Here is a 24496-nt window from a genome sequence, read left to right as displayed (position 1 = left end):
ACCATGTACCACCAATGACCAAACTAAAACCTCCAAGTACCACCCACAAAGCCATTTCACAGAAATACATTTAGTTACCACACACACAGTTATTTATACACAGTAATCTAGACATGTAATCCACACATAAACATGTTATCATATCTTTAGGTAACTGTGGGGCCAATGAATCTAATGTTAATAATTATAAAACTGTAGTTCTGAGAGTGAAGGACTGAAGTGTAGCTTATATACATACAGGTTCTAATAGGTAAAACATTAAACCAAAGCTAATGTAATGTTAGGAAAATTACAGGTGTAAACTTTATAGATTTCAGTTCTTAATATTTCAATGCAAGTAGATGTTTTTTTCTGAGGTCAAGTAGTGTACCACATTGGGATGCTTCGAGTACCATCAAAGTTCCTGTACCACAGTTTGAGAAAACTGCTTTAAACTTATGAAAAAGTAACAAAAAACAATAAAGAAAAGAAATATTTAAAGTAATTCTGGGGCATATTTATTGGTCTGTTTATTCAAAATTTTGGACACAATATAAACTTACATGCCTTGTGTCACTGGACGGGAACTAGTATCATGGAACTGAATGAACATTGCGTTGACCTGTGGGATTTAAATGTGTGCCCCATGCTTTCCTCTGCTGACAACTTTTATGTAGATGAGGATTTCATTTTCCAGCAGGATATATATATATATATCTTAAAATAGATCACTCATAAGAGACCACTTAAGTTGTTAACTTGAGTTTCCTTGATTTTACCAAACTGAAAAGCTCTGGAATATAATCAAGAAGAAGATGGATGATCACAAGCCATCAAACCAAGCTGAACTGCTTAAATGTTCTCACCAGGAGTGACATTAAGTATTCCAAAAGCAGTGTTTAAGACTGGTGGAGGAGAACATGCCAAGATGCACGAAAACTGTGATTAACAACCAGGGTAATTCCACAAAATATTGATTTCTGAACTCTTAAAACTTTATAAATATGAACTTGTTTCTTTGCATTATTTGAGGTCTGAATCTGCATCTTTTTAGTTATTTCAGCCATTTCTCATTTTCTGCAAATAAATGCTTTAATGACAATAATTTTATTTGGATTTTGGGAGAAATGTTGCCTGTAGTTTATAGAATAAAACAACAATGTTCATTTTACTAAAACATCTACCTATACCTATTTTTTCTCTCTGAAAGTGAGGTCAGTGGCATGGAGGTTGTTTTAGAGCTGGATCTGATGAATAGGGATATGAATATGAAACAGATCTACACCGAAACCTCCGCTGAAGCTGGTGTGACGTAGGGAGCTGCTGAATGGCGGATCTAGGTGCTGAATAATTAATTTATCTCTGATCACATGGCAGAGCTGTGAATTATTCAGCGAGTCCTGCGCGCTCCGTCCCGTTGCTCGCTGAGGCTGACCGGGACTCGCCGCTGCTGCTGCCGCCGCTGCTGCTGCTGCTGCTGCTGCTGCTGCCGGGGATGGAGCTGAGCTGAGCGCCGGTGTTGTTGTGCTGCTCCGCGGGGTGAGTTCAGTCTCCTCATCTTTACTGCAGTTTAAACTCGAGATAAACACGGGTCTGCGGGTCCTGTGAGTGCGGGAGAGAGCGGGCTTAGTCAGGGTCCAGTTTATAAACAAGATGATAAGTTAAAAAAGGCTGAACTGAGGTGTTTTCTCCCTCTGTTAAACTCCCTCGCCTTTCTCTGAGAGCTGTAGGATAAACCTCCCTCTGTGAGCCTCCGTCTCTCAGACTGCAGCAGCTCATCCCTCTCTCTCTGTAAAACTCTCTCAGGACCTGGAGCTGACTCCTCATCATCTCTGTGAATATTTCATTTCCCCAAATCTAAGAGCATTCTGGGAAACCGAGTTCTTTGAGAAATGCATGCTTATTCAAAATGATACAGTAAATATACTGACTTAAATTTGCTCTAATTATATGGGTTGTCTGGTACTGTAATCTAGGTTTGCAACCTCTGTTGTTTTGTTTGATTATTTATTAGTTTGTTTGTATCAAGGGCCCAGCAGAATATTTTCTCACCAGTTATATTATTACTATTTGTTTAGAAAATATTATTTATTACAATCTTAAAAATCTTAATTTCACATCAATTAAATCTAGTGGTTGTCTGTTACATTATATACATTTTTTTTATAATACACAGACAAATAGAACGGCTATAGAATTACTTGGAATAAACTAATTGTACATTTGCTTTAAAGTTTTATTCTTCTCCTGTAGAGAAGTTGTCTCCAAGTTGCTATTTAGGAGATATGAGGTTTGTGTGACAGCAATGATACGTAATGCATGCAATCTTGGTCAGCATATGCTATGGTAGCTAGCCTATAAAAAAACAAACGTATTGTGCAATAAAATAAACCAATTCAAATATGAATATAAAATATGATATATGGATGAATGCTTTAATTAATCAATCATTTTACACAAGGGCTGGGTGATGGTAAAAATATTGTATCTATGTATTATATGTATTGCATGTAGTATATTTTACTATTACATGATATTTATTTTAATAATTTGATTATTAGACAAAATGCTTTATGTTTAAAATACACTTATGTTTAAAATACACTCCCATACAGTGATATATAGCCACCGATTGACAAAACCTCCATTGTATCTCCACTTTTTTTTATCGTAGTCTGGAAGTTGTTCTTTACCTTGTCAATATTTCAAAATGAATGGACCAATAGAATATGACTCAAAAGTGGCTTTTAACAATAACTTCCACTGAAAGTTAACTTTTATTTTCTTCTCCTGCAAAGTTTCTATTTTGGATAGACCAGGTTTTTCTTTGACAATGATGAGTTTTAAAATCTGCTGCAGTTTTCCCAGTTAACATTATGTAGTAGAACATGCAGTTCTGTGTTTTCTACTGACAATATTCACAGTATGTTTAGAAAAGTAAAAATTTACCACTATACAAAATATATTTTCATACTTCCCAGTGCCCTTATCTATTTTTAATAGATAACAATTTAAATCAAAATATCCTACAGATGTTTAGTTTTCTGCCAGTTCCGTGCCTATTTATTTTTGTTAATTTTTTTTTGTTCATAAATCATGGCCCTGGGAGAATACATCAGTTCAGACCTCAAACTCACAGCAAAATAGGCTGCATTTATTTGATCTACTGTATATGTTTTTTGTTACATAGTGGTCCAGAAATGCAGAGTACATCAGATGCAGCCTCGGCTTTGGAGGGCAGATTTAGTATCAGAGAGTCTGGTGTTTTTCACTTTGACAGTATGAGGTGAATGACCAATCACAGCCTGCTGGTTTGGTACAGCATGTAGATGCAGGTGATTTGTGATTTATTTTGCTCTAAAAGGCTTAATTTTCATCTAGATGTCTTGTGCAGCCAGATGTTCACAACAGGCAGCTACAATTTAGATGAAAAAGCAAAACCTTATTTTTTGTTGAAACATTAAACCCTCTGAAGTGAGGGATTGCCAATCAGAATTCAGCTGACAAAACCATGATAGCTGAGTCCAGCTTAACTAGGAAAGGGTATGAGCCACCCTTTAGGCTATCAGTGTCTGTGCCTAAATTAGTGCCAAATTAGCATTAATATATTTTTAACGTTTGTGTCATTAATTTCAAACACAGGCTGAAACATTTTATTTAACAACTTGTAATTTAGGTGACATTCTTAAATTTGTATGTAATTCAACAGCTACAAATTTCATTAGTTCCCTGCTGACAGAAGAGCAGTGTTTGCTGTCATTCACAGACAACAAGCGTTCTGCCCTGGATCCATTCCAGCTTATCCATCAGCATTAGATTCATGATCTAATTTTCCAGGAGCTCAGAGCGGAGGCTGACCACAGGTCTGTTTCAGCTGTCTCATTCTGTGGGTGTTTACTGAGAGGGGCGATGCCAGGGATGATCTTTTTCAGTCTGATTCTAAATGATATAAAATGATATAAAACAAGCAATGCTAATACAAGTTATTTGTGCATGTAAAAATAATTTCAACAGTGAAATAGGGAAATAACCTATTAAACTATTCGTATAACAAACAGGAAGTTAGCAACAGATTCATGGGCATCTCAGTCTGATTAAGGTTATTCATGATACTCTGCTGATGTTATGGCAACCATTAAAAAAGCTGAGCTAAATTTGATACTCGGACAGTTCTATACAAGGCTCTATCCGTACCACAAAAGATGGGCCTTACAAGCACCTAAATTAAACTCCATTAGTCAGCCCTGGTGCTTAAAGTACAATCATAAGTATAATTGTATAAGTTTAAGCCTACAAACAACAACTTCCTTATAACCATAGATGAGGAAACCATTAGTAAATGTCACAAATGCAATATAAACCATGTGCCTTTTGTAGCCTATTGTAAAAGGCTACTGAATTACAGTTACATAGCAATTACTCATGTACTACTTTTTGGAGTTCAGTGTTGACAATATTAGAGCATATTGTCGCTGTCCAATAAACACCAGTATCTCCATTTTATTCGATTTTTAGTTTAGTACATATTGGTACACACAAACTGTCCCTTACAGTGTGTCAACATTTCTTAATGACAATGTCCAAAATTACCTGAAATAACTGCTTTTGAATTAAATTCATTTAAAGTTAGGAAGTTTTTATCTTTCTCCTATAAAAGTACTGTTTTCTGTTTTGGCGATACACGTTTTTCATTGGACAGTGACGATATTTAGTATAAAATTCAGGACTTTGATGCATATTCGGTCCCTAATGCTTTTTTTTGGACAGTTGTATGTAAATGCCCTCTGAACTGATTGGTGGCCTGCTATTGTGTCATTCAAGGAACAAGTGAGGCTATAAACTCCTTTATGACCTCAGTGTGAGTGGGCAGGGCTAAAATGCTGTGGAATATGTAAATACTTTTTTAGAAGTTTTATTTTTGTAATTAAAATGAATGATATTCTCCATATTATGGGTCCTTTAAATAAAATGTCAAATTTAATTGGTTTAATTGGTCTTGTTATATGGTTGATTATTATAAAAATGTGCCTCCCTCAGTAAAGAGCTAATCTAATATTGTGCCTGTCACTATATACTTGCATAATTCCTAGATGTACGCTCATATCCTCCACTTTTATTGGGAAGCAATTACTGGTCACTTAATGTGGATGGATTCTCAAAAAAAGCTCTTTAGGATCTGAAGAATCCATCCACTTAGTCCTAATGTGCACTGCTCTTCAGCAAAGCCTGCATCATATCTAAAGCATTAGCCCCATTCAGTGTGATCATCCAACTGCATATTTTTCTCTTCTTGCACTTGGAAAGCACCAAAAGCAACACTCCATCAGTCCTCATCCACAAACACGCTATTCTGTAATTCTCACGAGTGCTCTAAGTAAGGCGCCTGAAATTGCACACGAGTGAGACAAGATTGCACGTAAATATAGTGGCCAAGGTTTGATTCATGGCTCTCCCTCACTCTGCCGTCCACTCCCCTGCTGGGGAATGGCCTGAGGGTGGTGCGGTGAAGCCTGTTGCTTTACACTCACCTCCTCCTCACTATCTGATGGATGGTCCATCCTTCAGCCCACCCCCTCCTGATGGCCCCCAACAGTGACATCAATGCTTTGTCTGCACATAAAGAGCAAATGCAATCCAATGTTGCTCATCAGTTAAGGTCTTGTGAATGAATCATCTCCACAAACTGCCTATATGAGTTGTTGCTTGTGTCTGGGAGATATTTTTTTCATCTAGTTGTTTTAATTCACTGTCATTTTTTATTTACTATATTATTAATATTACTATCCCTTTAAACCTTTTGGATATGCTAGACTAATATGAATGGCTCAAAATATTTCCAATAAAATGTTGTATATTAAAAAGGTCAGATCATAGAAAAGTAAAAGGGATGTATTTTATATATATACAGCCCTGAAAAAAATGAGAGACCACTTCAGTTTTTAATTCAGTTTCTCTGATTTTACTATTTATAGGTACATGCTGGAGTAAAATGAACATTGTTGTTTTATTCTATAAACTACGGACAACATTCTTCCCAAATTCCAAAAAGAAATATTGTAATTTAGAGCATTTATTTGCAGAAAATGAGAAATGACTGAAATAACAAAAAAGATGCAGAGGTTTCAGACCTCAAATAATGCAAAGAAAACAAGTTTATATTCATAAAGTTTTGAGAGTTTAGAAATCAATTTTTAATCACAGTTTTCATGCATCTTGCGTGTTCTCCTCCACCAGTCTTACACACTGCTTTTGGATAACTTTATGCCACTCCTGGTGCAAAAATTCAAGCCTTTCAGCTTGGTCTGATGTCTTGTGATCATCCATCTTTCTCTTGATTATGTGTAACTTTGCACAGGCAATTCTAACCACACATTGGACATAATCATTACCACCCACTGCGCTGTCCAACGTAGGTGATAATGCTTTCTACCATGTATTCCTAGTACATGTGACTAGATACAAAGATTTCAACTTACAGAACTGGGCATTTCTAAACCTAACAATAGTATATTATTCACTCAGTAATTCTCATTAATTCATTGACTTCCTAAGACAAGTGGAAGTTGTTCCTTACCTTCTCTTCTGTCTCCTTCTAATTATCACAAGCTGATGACATTTTCTAAAATGACGTGGACATTTCCAAACCTCTGTGATCACATGTTCATTTAAGTTTGGTTCTTATTTTATTATTTTAACATTTAACTCCAACAAATGGCTTACTATAATTCAGACCTAGTACACTGTGCCAGTGAAAATGAAGGGTCTAATGAGACTGTGGACCAACAAGGAGCTGAGAAATGAGTGGGTCACTTGGTCAGATGCGAAAGGCTGATCAGTATAATTACAATGACTGGGCTAAAACACTTGAGCAGAGAAGTCTGACTCTCAGCCTCTCTCTCTCTCTCTCTCTTTCCCTCTCTTTTTAGTGTATATTCTTAAAAATTACATCCCTACAAAGGGGCATTTTTAAAAACAAATTGGGTGGTGCCACAAATAACTATTTTGGTGCCACTAAGAATACATAAGTTCTTAACCCCCTGCGTTCCCCCTACAGTCTATAGGTGTAAATACATCCTTTAAGCACCCCTTAAAGGTCACGCTTTTCACATGCAATTCTGGACAAGCTGAGAGATACAGAACTGTCACTGAAAGTGTCAGAATCTTGTGGACTGAGGTGGTAGAGTAATATTTCAGGTATTTACACAAATAAACATTGTTCCACCTGTTTACCTATTTATATGAGCCTGGAGTAGCAAAGATAGAGATATTGTTCTCACAATTACAGATCAGTGGTGTATCACAATGATTTGAATTTGATGTTTTAGGGTAAAATGCTACATTTTGTTAATTGTACTCTTAATAGTTCTTTCGCATATGTTTCCAACAAAGCTGGTTCTTGATAGAAGCATACTGCAAATCTGTGTTTCAGATTCAAATGTAATTGTTATAAAGAAATTGTAAACGTATAGGAAAAGCACAAATAAAGGCTAAACAATAAGTAAATTCCAGAGAAAGAAACATTTTAGCTGTTCCTAGAACTGTACAGCCAAGTCAAGAACCATTTAGGAGCTTTCTTAAAGAATGTAATGTGTCCATGAGTGAAGCCTTGCAGTCTCTTTTGCCAGTCTCTTGTAAGCTGTCCTCAGTGGAGATGTTGTCTGACTTTACCAGAGCGGAGCAGTTCTGTTGTATAGGGAGTGGTAATTACAGGCAGGCAGAAGGGGCGTCTCACTCTGTCAGCTGAGCCGACAGGTCTGGAATCAGTCAGCCACTGTAATTGGAACTTCTCTGAGTCAGCCGCAGGTGCATATTAGAGTGAGAGGGATGAAACATGGCGATGGTATCAGTGCAAGAGACCAAAGTGAAAGGAGATATGTGGAGCCGAGTGAAGGAAATGGGACATTAAGACATAGATGAGTTGTTTGATGTGTAATATGGCTGCACACTATAGACAAAACGCTGCTATTGTGATTGTATCAGCGTTGCCATCAAAAGGCTCACTGATAGCTGTCTTTTTCTCTTGCCTGTTGTTCTGTTGTTTCAGCTCTCAGTGAAAAATACTTGCAGAATTGTACTTAGTTACTTTGAGCTGGTTTAAATCCCAGTCATGCAGCTTGCCATCAGCTGCACAATTTTCCTTGCCCTCTCTGGGTGGGTGGATGGCACTTCTTCCCCTTATCACTCCAAAGGATGATGTCGATCAGCACAAAGCATCTGTGAGCTTATGTATCGGAACAGAGTCACTGAGCTTTCCTCCGAGCGCAATCGGCAGTGATGCATCAGCAGCAGTTTGAAAAGAGGCAGTGGCTGATTTACATGTGCTAGTCTTTATCCTCCTTGTGTTGTGGCCTCACTAGAGATGGGGAATATACAGCTGACTATCAGAAGAAAGTTACCTTGAGTAGCCTTTAAGAGGATGGTGCTTTATCCAATACTTTTTGAATAAGTTGGGAGTTGGAGATGAGGTGGGGTGGTAAACATTCAATATCCTGACTTCACTAATGCTCTTGTTGCTTAATGCTATCAGATTTTTACAGCAATGTTCCAAAATATAGAAAGCATTCCCTGGATAGTAGAAACAGTTACTCCAACAAACATTTTTATGCACTTGATTTCAGAAGAATCAATGAATAAACAGGTGTCCAAATATGTTTGTCCTTTTTTGTGTTTTTTTACAGCTCTCAAGTATTAGTTAAGCTGTATCAATGACAGACATACGTTTTATTGCTTAAATTTCCATTGAAACTTTCAAAATGGCAGTTCTTAATCTAAAAAAACATGGAATTGTCTTCTTTGCTTGCCTTTGGATTAAGTCGCAAAACTTATATTCAGTTTTACCTGATCATAATATTGTATGAGGGATTAAAATATCCATTGGGAACACCTGCTTAACCATTACAATGTTTTAAACTAATGTCTTACTTCAATATTATTTGCAACAGACATTAATGCTGTTAAATAATGTCTTAACCAGTGTCAGTTGCTGATATGTTGAGACGTTACTAATCCATTTAACAGTGTTTATTACTGTTGTAAGTACTGTTAATTGTGACCCTACAGTGTTACCGATCCATCAATAGCGCACACACTGTACTTCAGTTTACTACAGTGATAAAACTGGAAAGAGAGTTTTCTAGCTTTAGCATTCAAATAGAACAAACACATTAAAGGTTACAGCATATTTGCTCTATTTTCCTCAGTTTTGTTTACTGGGTTTAAAATTTCTTCTTACAAAATAGTCAGTTCATTATCAAACACATAAACATATATATAATATTATTTAGATATAAAAGAAATGAAAGAAACTTGCCTTAAAACACACCAAATTATCTGTTACGATAATTCATGTATAATAAGTGTAAGCTTTGAAGGTCTGAGCACCAAAAATCGTTCTACAACACCAGCATAGCCGCTGTTAGTATGGTGCTAGCATTATACACAGTGCAGTGCCTTTTGGCTATTAGCATTGTTGCTGTGGTGTGAATGGAGTACACACTGCTTATGAAGCAAACAAAACCATTTCTGCTTTATTAAGTGTTGCTATTTAATTACTTTCTCAACCTTTACTAAATACATTAAGGTGTTGAAAGTTAAGAAAGTGAGAAGAGTAGGAATGTATGACAGTAAAAGTAAACGTTTAGTGCCTGTCAGTACTGTCTGTTACAGGCAGGATTACCTCAGCTTTGCTCAGACTGTGATCATGCAGCTGCCATTGTCTGTATCTGCTCTCCATTCTGCTGCTCCGTGTGATGTTTCAGCTACACTGATCACTTTGTTCCTGTCATTTGTATCTCAATACCCGCTGCACACAATGCTGTCTAATCTAACAGTCAAATGAGACATCCGCCACTATGTTTCACCTGAATTAGTGTGATAATACTTACAGAATCATTTATATAATTTATCATTAGAAATACTTGACATTAATATCTGTCATTATTTTATTTGCTAATAAAGTATGTACTGTAAGACCAGATGTTATTTAAACGTTAAATATTTTATTTATTAACAGAAGTTATAAAGAAAGCAATTTTTGTAGCTTCATTTCAATACATGGACTGTATGCACTGGAGAGTGAATGATATATTTTGTTAATGAATAATATATTTAAAAATGTAAAAATAGTCAAAATGGATATTGCTTAAAACTCTTTACTTTCAGTAAAAATAAATATCTTTTACAGGAAGACATTTACACAGCACTATATATTATTCATACAACTTGATAAACACCAACATTTAGGAGGGCTATTTTGTTATAAATCTGTTAGAGATTTTAGAAAGTTTTTTTATTTTGTCTTTACTCTATTCATAGGCCTTTCAAGCAGCTTCATGAGGATCCACCTGGGACACTTTTCCAACAGACTTAAAGAAGCTCCACACATGCTGAGACCTTAATGGCTTCTGGAAATTACTTGGAGGTGGGTTTAAAAATACTGAATCATAAGCATGAACTTCATTGTTTTATATATAATAATTTTAGAAATTAGTTCCAAACTTTTGATAGCACAGGCTCTGAGCAGTGTACAACCCACATGGGTCCCGTGTTTAACCCTTCCTGGTTTTACCACTGATCCTAATGGGGCCCATCACTAACATATCTTATTTTACATAGTTAATATCAAGACTAACATTGTTAATTTAACACTGGCAAATTTGCTGTGGTAATTACTTATGATAGTTACTAAAATCTTGTACAATTTGTATGTCCTGCCTCTCCTCTTTCTGCTTCTTCTTAGCATCTCTGAGCAGCCGTGTTTCCTGTGCAGCACCATGCTGAAGCAGGTGCTGGTGGATCCCCTCTGAGACAGTGACGTAAGCGTGAAAGCCAGAAAAAAAAGTGGACAAAAATTTAGCCCCCAGGAGCAAGAACTTCACAACAAGGGAGGTGGTCAAATTTGGAACAGAAGGCTGTGATTCAGCGCATGAAGCAGTAACCCCACGAGGCAGCACACTTCGTCACCTACTGAGTTTAACAGACCTGAAGGACAATGAGCTCTATTTTTGCTAAGTGGGAGACGTCCTGGTATGGCCTCCACTCCCGTGTGCTGCGGACCAAGCCGGTGGACTCCATGCAGGAGGGTGCAGGGGACCTGCATGGCACCAGGCTGGCTCAGGTGCTGACTACGGTGGATCTGGTCTCTCTGGGCGTGGGCAGCTGCGTGGGTACAGGAATGTATGTGGTGGCTGGACTGGTAGCTAAGGAAATGGCTGGACCGGGGGTGATCCTGTCCTTCATCATCGCTGCTGTAGCATCCATCCTGTCAGGTTAGTTCCATGCAGAACGTTCAATCCTAGAAGATGCCATAGCCGTCTATAAGCATACCTGGATTTGCTATCTGTGTGTGTGCAGGATGGCCCTCCCTCTTCCCCCATAACTCAGTGCAGTGCTAGCCAGTGAGAATATATGTTTACTGAAGTAAGAGAAATGAAAGCTTGCTCTCACAGCACTTGTAGCATCAGGTGATGGTGGAGTCATAGCTATTGGAAATTGACTAAATTGAGTCAAAAAATATCTTGTAGTAAAAGACTATATAACAAATATGTGTAGTTAATTTTTTTGTATATAATTTTTTTTGCATATTTTTTGTCTGCGCAACTTATTTTAAACTGAGCAAATTGTGTGGAATCCACTCTTAATATTGACTCAGTCGATTCTAATCCTTGGTAAAAAAAAAAAAAAAGAATAAAAAAACATATTGAGAAATGTCTAAGTATGCTGTAAAAATACTTACAAATGTATGTACTTACTTAAAATATATTAAAAGTACATTAATATTATGAAAGTAAACTTTCATCATACTTTTTAAAAAGTACAATATAGTGTATTTAAAAAAAATAGACTGCTATGATATACACTTTTAGTTTAATGTAATTCAGTATACTTCTAAAATACTTATTTCCAAATATACTTTTAAACATTTTTAGCAAAGTGTGTTAAAAACAGCTGTTACAGTAGTTCTCGTAAAATACAGTGTATCATGTAACTTTTTAAAAAGTAAAAAAAAAAAAAAAAAAAAAATTAAAGTAAATTTGCAACACAAAAAAAAAATGTAATACAGTATATTAAAATATATTTTCATGAAGTATACTAGAAGTGTGCTACTCACAAAAGACAGGAACAAGACGCATATTTGTACTATAATGTAAATATATATATTTAACATCAACTCTTAGTACATTTATAATATACTCAGTGTATATTAGTACAAAAAAAAAGTTGCTCCATTTTAACACTCTTTAAATATACTGAATAATAATGTGGCTACAAGTACACTATAGTGCACTAAAGTATAATAATGCTTAGTATACTTTAATCTACTTTTTTCACTAAGGATCATTTGGAATCATTATCTGAGTTGAGTCCAGATGTTTTACAATTGGAAAAAAAGCCCTACTGACAAGTGGTTTCTCCTTTATACAGTGGTGATACAAGCGGTATCACCTCCTTTGCTTCCTGTGGTGTAGTATTACAATTATCTATCAGAATTACTGTATCTATTATATTTGTAGAAATGATATACAGCACATTTCTGTAACTGAAGTTGTCAATTACTGATCAGCTTATTGTTGCAGCTTGATGAAATGAAATCACTAAGCTCATAGCAGTTTCCAAATAACCCAAATAATTAACTTTGTTTCTAAACAACACCTCTAATTATATTTAAGCCTGTAGTCCAAATAAGTCTTTGCTTTTTTAAAACTTGTGTGTCCTCTGTGTTGTGTGAGATGCTTCTGTCAGAGCCCAGATACCTTGTAATTAGTCCTTATCTTCTGTTCCAGTCGTTATTACGCTCTCGAGGTTTGTGTGAGTGCTTGTTCGTGTATGTGTGAGGAAACCCAGGGGGAGCACCTGTCTGTGATTATTGCAGCCCACTCTGAGTGCTTTTATCTCTTTATCTGATCCAGACACTCACTTGTCATTCTGAAAGGGCTTCCTCGCTCCCCCCACCTCTTATTTAGGTCTGTATTGATCAGACGTTCTGCTGTTTAGGTTTAATGAAGACACAAACAAATGGAGCCACATTTGTTTCAGTGTGTCTTTGAATAATTGTCTTCCTGGGAAGTATTACACAAAACAGATTCAGAATCTGGTGATGCTGATGTTCCACTTATTTGTACTTGAAAAACTAGCACCTCTATAGTTGATATTGTGGCCTTGGCTAGCAAAAAAATGCATGATAAAGTAATAAAATAACATAAGACATGTATGTGTAAAATGACGTGCTTCTTTCACTTTGAATGATGCTTTTATATATCTCAGCTTGTCCGGAAATGCATGTGTAAAGCATGTTCTTGAGGGGTGGCTCAAAGCTTGAATTAAGCACAATGCAAATTTACAGTTCAGTCAAGCTATAGATTATTTCCCTGATTATCTGAATAATAAGCTGCATTGTAAAAGTGACATTTAATACTGGAAAGACATGACAAAATATTTGTTCATTATCTCTAGGCACTATGATTCTTTAAACTGTTAATAATCATTGATAATTCAAAGAAAGAAGATGATAAAGGTTTTTCAGGATCATTTTGATTTGGTTGAGTAATCCTGGTAGTCCTAATCAGTCGCATAATTAGCATATGATTCAAGAGGGTTAATCGCTGCTCTGAAGATTGTCTGTAGAAATGTATAGGTATGCAACGGGTAATGGAAGCAGTTGATGTGCGGCCTTTGTAAGTTATTTTCTTGATTGTCATCATTATTATTATTATTATATTATTATTAGCAGGCCCTGGCTATGTGTATAGTTTAAAAAAAAAACGAGATGAATGATGTATTATTTGAGGATGAAAGCTCAAAATAAAAAATTTTGTTCACAAAAAAAAGAGGGTTAATCGCTTAGTGTCTTTCTCAGGAGTGTGTTATGCTGAGTTTGGTGTGCGAGTGCCAAAGACCACCGGCTCAGCCTACACCTACAGCTACGTGACAGTGGGTGAGTTTGTGGCGTTCTTCATCGGGTGGAATCTCATTCTGGAGTATCTGATCGGTACAGCAGCTGGAGCCAGCGCTCTCAGCAGCATGTTCGACTCCCTGGCTAACCACACCATCAGCAGATTCATGATCAACCACCTCGGCACGCTTAATGGTCTGGGTGAGTGATGCTGACAGATGTTCTGCTAAACTGAGTGCAGTGTATCATCCACACAGGGTAATCTGATATACTGTTATGGAACATATTTCTATATCATCTGTCAGTTGTCCCTGTGCTACAGTGGAGACAATGGCATGTTTCTGAATGTAGGCATAGGATAGAAGTACGGAAATTGATCATGAAGTCTGGCCTCAGTGGATGACTTAAAAATGCCCACACCAGTATAAGTTGTGAGGTGTTAACTTGTGAGTGAGGTTGAATGATGAGTTCGAGCTGGGTCTGAAAGTGGCTACCAGATGGATGCGATATTCCATTTGTGAATTTGTGCAGGCATTTCTCAATCCACTGTGTCACATGTGTACCAGGAATACGTCATAGAAGGCATTACCACCCTCAGTGGACAGCACAGTGTATGGTAATGACCGAGACTGGTTGTGTCTGGCTAGAATTGTCCATGCGAACAGACAAGCAAAACACACATTCAGTGTATGTTCTAACAGTCAGTGTAGCATTCTTTAGCTTCCGTGAGACATTGCAAAAGTCACGATATTATGCAACATGGTATTAGGTCCTGCCCCATTTCAGTCTGAACTGGATGTAAATGTAATGTAGTTGTGTTAATAAATTATAATTAACTATGAAATGCTGTATGTATGTATGTATGTACAGTATGTATGTATCCAGCTACGGAAAAAATGAAGAGACCACTTCAGTTTCTGAATCAGTTTCTCTGATTTTGCTATTTATAGGTATATGTTTGAGTAAAATGAACATTGTTTTATTCCATAAACTATGGACAAAATGTCTCCCAAATTCCAAATAAAAATATTGTAATTTAGAGCATTTCTTTGCAGAAAATGAGAAATGTCTGAAATAACAAAAAAGATGCAGAGATTTCAGACCTCAAATAATGTACAGAAAACAAGTTGATATTAATAAAGTTAAAAAATCTATATTTGGTGGAATAAATCTGGTTTTTAATCACAGTTTTCATGCATCTTGGCATGTTCTTCTCCACCAGTCTTACACACAGCTTTTGAATAACTTTATGCCACTCCTGGTGCAAATATTCAAGCAGTTCAGTTTGGTTTGATGGCTTGTGATCATCCATCTTCCTCTTGATTATACTCTAGAGGTTTTCAGTTTGGTAAAATCAAAAAAACTTATCATTTATAAGTGGTCTCTTATTTTTTTCTAGAGGTGTATATGTTACTTTTAAATGTTATTGTCAAACAAGAATGATAACTCTTGACTTCTGTGGGTTTGTAAACTTACAGTAATACCTAATATGTCGATTATGTTTTGGATCTGAAATACTATCTCAGACAATTACTTAATAGATTTCTCAATCAATTCAGTCAGAATAACCATGGCATGTTCATGTGATTGCTGTGCTGTATTTTATATGTCCTTAATTTTTTCAAATATTTTGAAATGGTAATGATTAAGAAAATTATTAAGTTTCTTAAATCTCATAGAAGTCAAGAGTTGTCACTCTTGTTTTGCAATACCATTTAAAAGTAATTACTTTCTGCATAATTGATGTAGTGGGGTAATTATAGCTGTCCTGTGATGGTTTGCTTTGCGCAGGTAAAGGAGAGGAGTCGTATCCTGACCTGCTGGCTCTGCTCATTGCTGTGGCGGTGACAGTGATTATAGCGTTTGGGGTGAAGAACTCTGTGAGCTTCAACAACATACTAAACATCATCAACTTGGTGGTGTGGGTCTTCATGGTGATTGCGGGCCTTTTCTTTCTCTCCGGAGCAAACTGGGAGGACGGCAGGTTCCTGCCTTACGGATGGTCAGGGGTAAGAGTGCTTCTATATATTAACAGCAATGTTAAATGATTAACTATTCAGCAAATTCAAAATGAAATGACCTATCTATCCTTCAGTCACTTTTGTTGTATTGCGATTTTCTAATTTAGTCTATTACTCAGAAATTTCTAGTGTGTGCTATACGATTAACTTCTCTTAACTACACTGTATGGACAAAATAATTGGGACCTCTACACATTATATTTAAAGGAGCTTTTATAGCACTCCATTTTAAATCCATAAATTAATAATATGTATTTGACCTCCTTTTGCAACTCTAGTATTAAGTTATCAGAGCATAATGACCTCAGCATTATGTACTTCAACACTTCAAGTTTCTCTGGTTACTAAATGCTTTCACTTTTCAGTAAAACCACTTACAGTTGATCATGTAATATCAAGAAGTGAAGAAATTTCACAAGCTGACCTGTTGCTGTGGTTGGTATCTTATTACAGTACCACTTTAGAACCATTCGTTCTTTATTAATAAATGTGTCCTAATATTGTTACATGTAATTGCACACTACTGATCAAAAGTTTTGGAACACCCCCCATTTTTCCCCTTTATTTTTGCCAAATAAGCTCTGCAGATGTAGTGAATGCAGAAATGGTCAAAAATCCAGTGTACAATATTTTTTTTCCACATTTGTGTCAATTAAAGTCAATTTAACAGCTATTTCATAAGAATAGCTAACATAATACATCACAAAGAAACCCATGCGGCTTATTAAAAAACTGAAAAGCTTTCAAACCAATCTTTACTAATGAATATTTGGGAATATACATTCCAAATTGTGCTAAATGTTCAGTAGTTCTTTTTAAACCAAAGCTCTCATGTTTGTTTCTGAGAGCAGATGATGAAGAAGATGACGCCACTACTGAGACTCTTTATCTGTCGTGTTTTTCAGGTGATGCAGGGGGCCGCCACTTGTTTCTATGCCTTCATCGGCTTTGATATAATTGCCACCACAGGAGAGGAGGCCAAAAGTCCAAACACATCCATCCCCTACGCCATCACTGCCTCGCTCGTCACCTGCCTTACAGCCTACGTCTCTGTTAGTAGCCCACTCACAGCACTCACATACCTCGTCATGTCATTATGTCCTCATTCCTGACATTATCACTATTGTCTCTAGCTTACTCTCAGTACATGACGCTCTCTTCTATTGATTCCTTCCTCTCGAATCATAAAAGCAGGATAAATCAGTGCTTTTAGTCTCTTAGTTAGTTTCCACATCACTGCTGGAGCATGAGAGGTTTATTTATCTGCACAACCTTCACATTTCTCCTTTTTCTTTATTACCAATCCGCAAGTTGACTATGAAAGGATGAGTCACTAGGAATATTTATCTTGAGTTTTGAGTTTTTAAAAAATATGTTGAAGTATCTTGAAGATTTCAGTATTAAAATTGTATTCACGACTGCATGACTGCTGAGCGGCATTATTAGAGAATATGTTTTGCATTTTTGTAATAATGTGTTGCAGGTAAGTGTGATCCTTACCCTGATGGTGCCCTATAACCTGATCGATGGAGATGCTCCTCTGATGGAGATGTTTGCCGTGCATGGCTTCCTGGCTGGGAAGTACGTTGTAGCTGTGGGTGCAATTGCTGGACTTACGGTCAGTTTGCTGGGCTCCCTCTTCCCAATGCCCAGAGTCATCTATGCCATGGCAGGTGATGGACTGCTTTTCAGGTGAGTTTGTTTATCCTTGTATCTGCCTGTATAAACAGTACCAGTCAAAAGTTTCAACACACTGACTGAGAAAATGCAAAGATGTGCAAAGCTTTCATCTAAGCAAGAGGTGCTACTGTGAAGAATCTAAAATATAAAACATATTCTGGTTTGTTTAACACTTTTTTTGTTTAACTAAATTAATTCCATATGTTTTATATAGTTTGGATGACTTATTATTAGTATTAATCTACGCAGAACATTTAAAAATAATGAAAAATACTGAATTTAAGTTTTTGGAAATTTTAAGGTAAAATATAAATTATGACTGGTACTGTATATATGTGAAGGTCAGTAAGAAATATGCAAATATTTGTTATTATCAAGATGATAATGATAATATATTGTGGATTTAGACAGTAATTCTAGAACACTGTCCAACTGCATGTTTAATTGTAAAGACATTGTATTTATACATGCATTTTTGCTGTATGAATCAGAATTTAGATTTCATCTGACCACTTGCAAATCCAGGTGTAATCACAGTTACTCCAACAAAAGCAAAAAAAAAACTTTTAAACAAATAATGGCCTTAACAGTAGTATTGGAAATGATTAATAAAAGACAACTACAGTGCATTTTTCTATCATATAATAAGCAAACTTGGTTGCAGAGAAATGTATAAGCTTATTGTAATGTGAGTTCTGCATAGCTTTACAGGCTTTATATTTACAATTTTACACTTTAGTCTCAGACTCAAAAGAATATAATGATAACTTAGCTTAATGTATATAATTAAAATGAATTGTAGATTATATTCTAGTTTATATTGTGTAAACCTATTGTGTATGTTATTTTTGTATAGAGTATAATAACACAAATTATTAATATGACAAGGGATTCCAAACTTTGTATCTGGATGCACTTTGGTGTGTCTACTAATGGAATGTGAACTGAAAGTGTTCAGCATCTGAGAACCTTTTGTTTGTGTTTGTGTGTGTGTATCAGGTTCCTGTCCCACGTGAGTCCGTTCACCGAGACGCCGGTGGTTGCGTGTGCCGTCTCGGGTTGCCTGGCCGCTCTGCTGGCCCTGCTGGTCAGCCTGAGGGACCTGATAGAGATGATGTCCATCGGTACCCTGCTGGCCTACACGCTGGTGTCTGTGTGTGTCCTGCTGCTCCGCTACCAGCCTGAGGGAGACGGCTTTACCAGCGTCACACCAGAAGACGCAGAGACCTGGAAGAGTAAAGAGGGTGTGCTGGCAGAGTGTGAGACAGAAGCCTGGGAGACTAAGAACCACCCGTCACAAAGAGACGACGAGATGCTGATCAGCAAATCCGACTCTGGAGGCTACCAGTCAGACAGCTCGGGATATGGGGTCAGTGAAAAGGGCACGGACTCAGACTTGTCTGACAACATGCTGACCTCGCTGCTCAAAAGGCTTCTGGGCACCAACTATTATGCCCTGCGGGCTCACCTGGGGCTGCCAGAGCTGGGTGCCCAGCCTACACCCGCCACTGGACGCACCGTCACCACCTGCGTCCTCTTTATTTTCGTCCTGACTTTCCTGCTCTGGATACTCGTCATATACGGCCTTGACCGAGTCTCTGATGCCGCCCGCTGGGTGCTGGTCCCGCTTGTCATTACCGTCGTTGTCCTAATGGTAGCCCTGCTCATCATCATTCTGCGACAGCCGGAAAGCCCTAAAAAGCTGCCCTATATGGCTCCATGTGTACCTTTTGTGCCTATTGCTGCCATTCTGGTGAACATCTACCTGATGCTCAAACTGTCCAGCATCACATGGATTCGCTTTGCTGTGTGGTGCTCTATAGGTATGATAGCTTAATGACTTAATGCTGCAATGTTTTAAAATGTACTGTACACAGTTTTACACTGGAGCCAAGAAATATTTGGTGTCCAAGAAGATGTGCACTTTTTTAGTTAAAATAATGTGATCAGTACTTTTAGAGCAGAGTTTTCCTTATTTGTTGCATATAACATTTGGGAACACCACTTAATAAATAATGAATGCATACAGCCATATTAAGTTGCTCCCATTGCTATCACAAATGTGCAAATGCACACACAACTTGTCTTGTCCAAGCAAAAAAAAGTGCTGCCAATTAAAGAGTACTCTCTCTGGAGTCCATAAACATGAACCTATTGGCACTATGTCTAAAGCCCTGTGTGAGCTAAATGGGTATAAAGTCACCCAGCATTGAGCTGTGGAGTAGAGGAAGTAGTGTTGTCTGGATTGATGGTGCTCCATCCAGTACTTTTAGGATGTGTTGGAGAGGAGTTGGCTGTTGATCACCCAACATCTTGACCCCATTAATGCTTGTATCGCTAAATGCAATCAAATTATCAAAGTAATGCTCCAAAATCTAGAAGAAAGCCTTCTCACAACAGTAGAGACAGTTACCCTTTTTAATACACATGATTTTAGGAAGCATATTGAATGAGCAGGTTTACTAAATGTTTGTTGATCGTCTATAACACTATTCAACTCTAACTACATATTGAAAAGTCTTTGCCATCACCTGGATGTGGTTTTAGCGAGAGGAGACACACTTGTGGACATGAACACTGATATGCCAAAAATCATGAAATAGCTGTATATAAAGTGATAGTTAAGTTGTACTTCAGGGAACGGCTTGGAAAGGCTCACACATATAATAAGTATAAGTTGTGGTGTTTTCTTGTGACATGAACTATCAGAGGTTGATTGAGGGTAAGGAGGCCAGACGAATGGGACATTCCAATTTCAAAGTGGCGCAGGCATTTAACATCCCTCAATCCACAGTGTCATGTGTATACTGGCACTATGCCATAGAAGACATTACCACCCGCAGTAGACAGCACAGTGGGTGGCTAATGATCATGACCAGGGAAATCTTAGCATTCTTTAGCAGTGCTAATCTAGATATAGCTGTAAATGCCTTTATTATGGTATTATGGACTTGTAATGTCAATCAACCTTTATTTTCACTCGGGAAGAAACATTGAGGGTGACCCTCATTTACAATGTTGCCGAGCCTTTATAACATCAAAGGGATTGAAAACATTTAATGATAATTTGGAAAGAATAAGAAATAAAATAGTAAAAAAATAAATAAAAAATAAAAGTACGCATTTTAAATCAATATTTAATAAATATATATATGTAGAACAGAAAATTCTGAAATACCATAAAAAACAAATTTGACATAAAAATAAAAAATGTATAAAATATAAAATAAGTAAATAGATAATAGTAGAAGTAAAGTAAAATATTAAAAATTATAAGTGATTAAATGAAACAATGATAAGTAATTCAATGAAACATTAAAATAAAATAAAAAATAAAAGTAATAATAAATAAACAAAAAATAAAAGAATAAAATAAATAAAAAATATATAAATAATATAAGAAAAAGGATAAACTAAAAAAAAGTCACTTAAAACAGTCACAGGCTTTCTGATGGTGATTAGAAACTGTAAGTTTATGTGCATCAACAGTACTTTTTCATCTTCTCCTCTTCCACAGGTCTGATGATCTACTTTGGTTATGGCATGTGGAACAGCTCTCTGGAGCTGAGTGCCCGGGAGGAGCAGGCCCACGCCAGCTCCTACCAGAGATATGACGCCGGGGTGGACGACAGCTTCACGGTTGATGATGACTTCCAGCAGCAGCAGGAGGAGGACGGAGAAGAAGGCCGCTACCAGGGCTGGGCTGCCGAGGCCAAAGGCTATCAGTACCAGAACCAGTACCAGGATTATCAGCAACAAGCTGATGAACACACAGCATCCTCCAACAGTCACAAATCCAGAGGCAGAGGCAGGACGAAGAAGGGCTTTGAGGAGCTGGTCAATGATGACTCTGAATACTCACCCGAGTGAGGACTGCACAAGGGATTACGCCTCAAAGGAAACTAGTGTTTGTTGGGTCTCACAGCTTTTTCTTATGCCTGACCAAGTTTTTATTTGGTTTCCGATGCTGTATTTGTACTTGCTAGAAATGTGCACTAGATGTTTATAGCACTGTGTGAGCTGGATTGGTGTTACCTGACGAGGTAGTGTAATGTATTTTCGAGCTATTTCAAGATAATAAATTGTACTTGGCTTATCCGCATTATAACAATTATTATAACAACCGTATTATAACAAAATTAGTACAGATTGCTCGTTCACCATAATTCTACAGGCCCCACATTTAATAACAATATGATAAAAAAATATGTCCTTTACAAAGTTTCATTGCATTACTATGAAGCTGAATCAAAAGGAAATTTTATTACTAAGGGGGGCCCAGATTCATTCAGATATAAAAAGTAAGCTTTTTAATGAAAATGACCTCCACATATTTTATTGATTTTATTGAAGTGCACTAATGACGTTTGTCTCGGCTTATTATGTTGTTTGTTACTGTGCCTTTAAGACTGAAACACTCTTTATAACTTCAGCATAAATAGGAGGGGCTAAAGCGCAGTAGGCTAAATACACAGGTGTATGCACACTGACATGCCCCATGTCATGAAACAGGAGCAAGAACTGTGTCCCATGACTTTTGCCATGTGCCATGGAAGATAATGAGTGTGATTTCTGCTAAATTTGCTTGTCTATTCACACAGACGAACAACTTTACAAAAGGAATGTCCCATCAGACACCCACAATCTGGTTTTGATTGAACTGTGAAAATTCACATGGTCTTGCCATGAGGATGCTGACTAGTGTTCAGCATCACTCACAAGATAACACCTCACAACTTTTATACAGATGTGGGCATTTGCAGGCTGTCCGCTAAGGTAGCACCTTATACACAAACAGTTAACATGCTATTCCATGACTTTTGGCATGTCAGTGTAAATGCATTCATTCTTGTGACATCACAGTCACAAATTAACAGTAAACAGTACATTCAGTACAAATAAATAGATTTCATAGCTTAATTTTCTTATATGGATGGAGGAGTGAATAGTAAGTCAGTAAGTCATAAAATACTGTTTAAAAAATATTAACAACATAATAAATATATATATTTTTTTCCTTAATACACACCCTTTAATTGATAACGTTATCTCATCAGGTAAAACTGATCTGGCTCATACAGGGTTAGGGGTTTATTTTCAGGTGGAATGAAGAGCAAATGTGTGTAAGTCTGAAAGAGAGTCTGAAAAGTCTTGTTTGATTGAGCTTTCAATAGTGCCTTCCAGTTTCCCAGTCTGAATGAGTTACTCTGATGTCATGGATGGTCTCAGAATGTCCGTTACAGTCAGCATGACCCCCAAAAAGTGTGTGTCTTTGTGTGAGTCCTATAATTTAATGGTACATTTCACGGTCCATTCCAATTTCTACAGCAACAAAACCAGATCCAACAAAAAGGAAGAATCACACTGCATGCTTTGTTTTTTTTCTTATTATTTTACATAAAAGAGAAAGCAGTGGAAGACAATACGCTGTTAAAAGTTCTGAAAGATGCAGCGAGTGATCCGTACTATTAACATTCAAAGAGCTCGTGTGATTTAAAAGGTCAGTGTACAGAAATATTATGACTGGCATTTGCTGAGCACATAATACAGGCCTCTCTCCAAATATAACGCAACATCGATATCAAGTTATTTCTGTGGTGGTTTGCTGAATATTTTACTCGTGTGGTTTCCCTCCCCCCACTGTTGAAACGTGTATAAAATTGTTTATATTTATTTGGTTTATTTCAGCTATGCGCATAAAAGCAGGCTGACTACAAATACACAGTGTGTAAATATACTTAGGTCCAGAGTGATTTTTGTTGAAAGCTGTTTAAAATAAAAGATGATGAAAGCGAAGTATTTTAGTAACTTTGTTGTGTTTTTTTATGTGAACTAAACAGCAGATCATACATTGTTTCTATAGACCGGGGTTTTAAATCTGTCCAGATTAGGCCATTGTGGCTGCAGGCTGTCATTCTAATCAATCAGCAGCACACCTCAATCAGACACTCTTTAAACTGCTAATGGTATGTGCTTCAGCTGGACTGGAATGAAAGCCTGAAGCCACACTAACCCTATGTGGACAGGACTCAGACCCCTGCTGAAGGCAGTCGAGACCAAATTAGAATAGACTTTGTAATCACAAGCAACTCAGAAGCATTGTGCCAGAACACCTTAAATGTTATAGAAATCTGAGAGAGCACATGACAAAAGGAAATGGAACTTTTGTTTTCTTTGGGTACGCATTAGGAGGAACTTGATATCATGATAGAATATTGCTGTCTCAATAAATTACATCAGTCACAATGAGCTCACAGCAGACCACATAAGCACTGTTATTTTTCAATATAAGGAACTCAGAATCCAAGATGAATTTCTGGCAAAAATTACAAGGATTTTCAAAAATCTTTGCTATCACGCCTTGTGCTAAACAAAAATGTTTTAAACCCAATATGATTTGCCATGTGCCCCTATCTCTTATTTGGAAATAAGCTACCACTTTAAAATAAGGCTCCTTTATAAATGGGTTATAAATAGTTTATAAAGGAGTTTATAATGGTATTAATTAGGTTGTAAATACTTTATAAACCATTAACAACACATACATAAAAGGACAACAGCGGCCTGTCATTCGCCAAATAGTCATTCCACATTCATTTATACTGTTAAAGCTCAGATCTTTCTGAATGCCTATCTTACTTTGTCTTTTATATCAGTCAGCATTTACATATCTGTTAATATCATATCTGTTATTAACTTAAACTACCCATATTAACCAGTTATCCAATAATCATAACATGGTGTATATTAACATAAAACATAAACATTAACATTGAATACCTTAAATGATTTGCCATATTTTTTTACATGTTAATACTGACTGATGAAAAATAAAACATAGTATGATACATTTTATGTTCTGTAACCACTTACTAAGGTGTAGTAAGTATTTACAACCTAATTATTAACCATAAACGAACTTCCT

At 36.8% G+C, this 24496-nt stretch overlaps 1 protein-coding gene across 1 annotated transcript; it reads left to right on the top strand.

Moving 5' to 3' along the window:
• The first annotated feature begins 1264 nt into the window (after positions 1 to 1264).
• Positions 1265 to 21671, top strand: slc7a14b (solute carrier family 7 member 14b). The gene is made up of 9 exons (XM_007232671.4): positions 1265 to 1518; positions 10294 to 10399; positions 10718 to 11246; positions 13835 to 14071; positions 15662 to 15879; positions 16797 to 16943; positions 17375 to 17583; positions 18571 to 19394; positions 21089 to 21671. The coding sequence occupies exons 3-9, from the start codon at positions 10970 to 10972 to the stop codon at positions 21439 to 21441; spliced, it is 2265 nt and encodes a 754-aa protein (XP_007232733.3). The 5' UTR covers positions 1265 to 1518; positions 10294 to 10399; positions 10718 to 10969; the 3' UTR covers positions 21442 to 21671.
• Positions 21672 to 24496: the final 2825 nt, after the last annotated feature.

The sequence above is a fragment of the Astyanax mexicanus genome, chromosome 1 (assembly GCF_023375975.1).
Source record: "Astyanax mexicanus isolate ESR-SI-001 chromosome 1, AstMex3_surface, whole genome shotgun sequence".
NCBI lineage: Eukaryota > Metazoa > Chordata > Actinopteri > Characiformes > Acestrorhamphidae > Astyanax > Astyanax mexicanus.
This window is presented reverse-complemented; position numbering and strand designations above follow the sequence as displayed.

Bases quoted from the DNA above. Each gene is read 5' to 3' on its own strand.
- slc7a14b (XM_007232671.4), top strand. From the start codon at position 10,970: ATGAGCTCTATTTTTGCTAAGTGGGAGACGTCCTGGTATGGCCTCCAC. The intron at 15,880-16,796 runs GTAAGAGTGCTT...CGTGTTTTTCAG, and splicing joins TGCCTTACGGATGGTCAGGG to GTGATGCAGGGGGCCGCCAC. The intron at 17,584-18,570 runs GTGAGTTTGTTT...TGTGTGTATCAG, and splicing joins GGTGATGGACTGCTTTTCAG to GTTCCTGTCCCACGTGAGTC.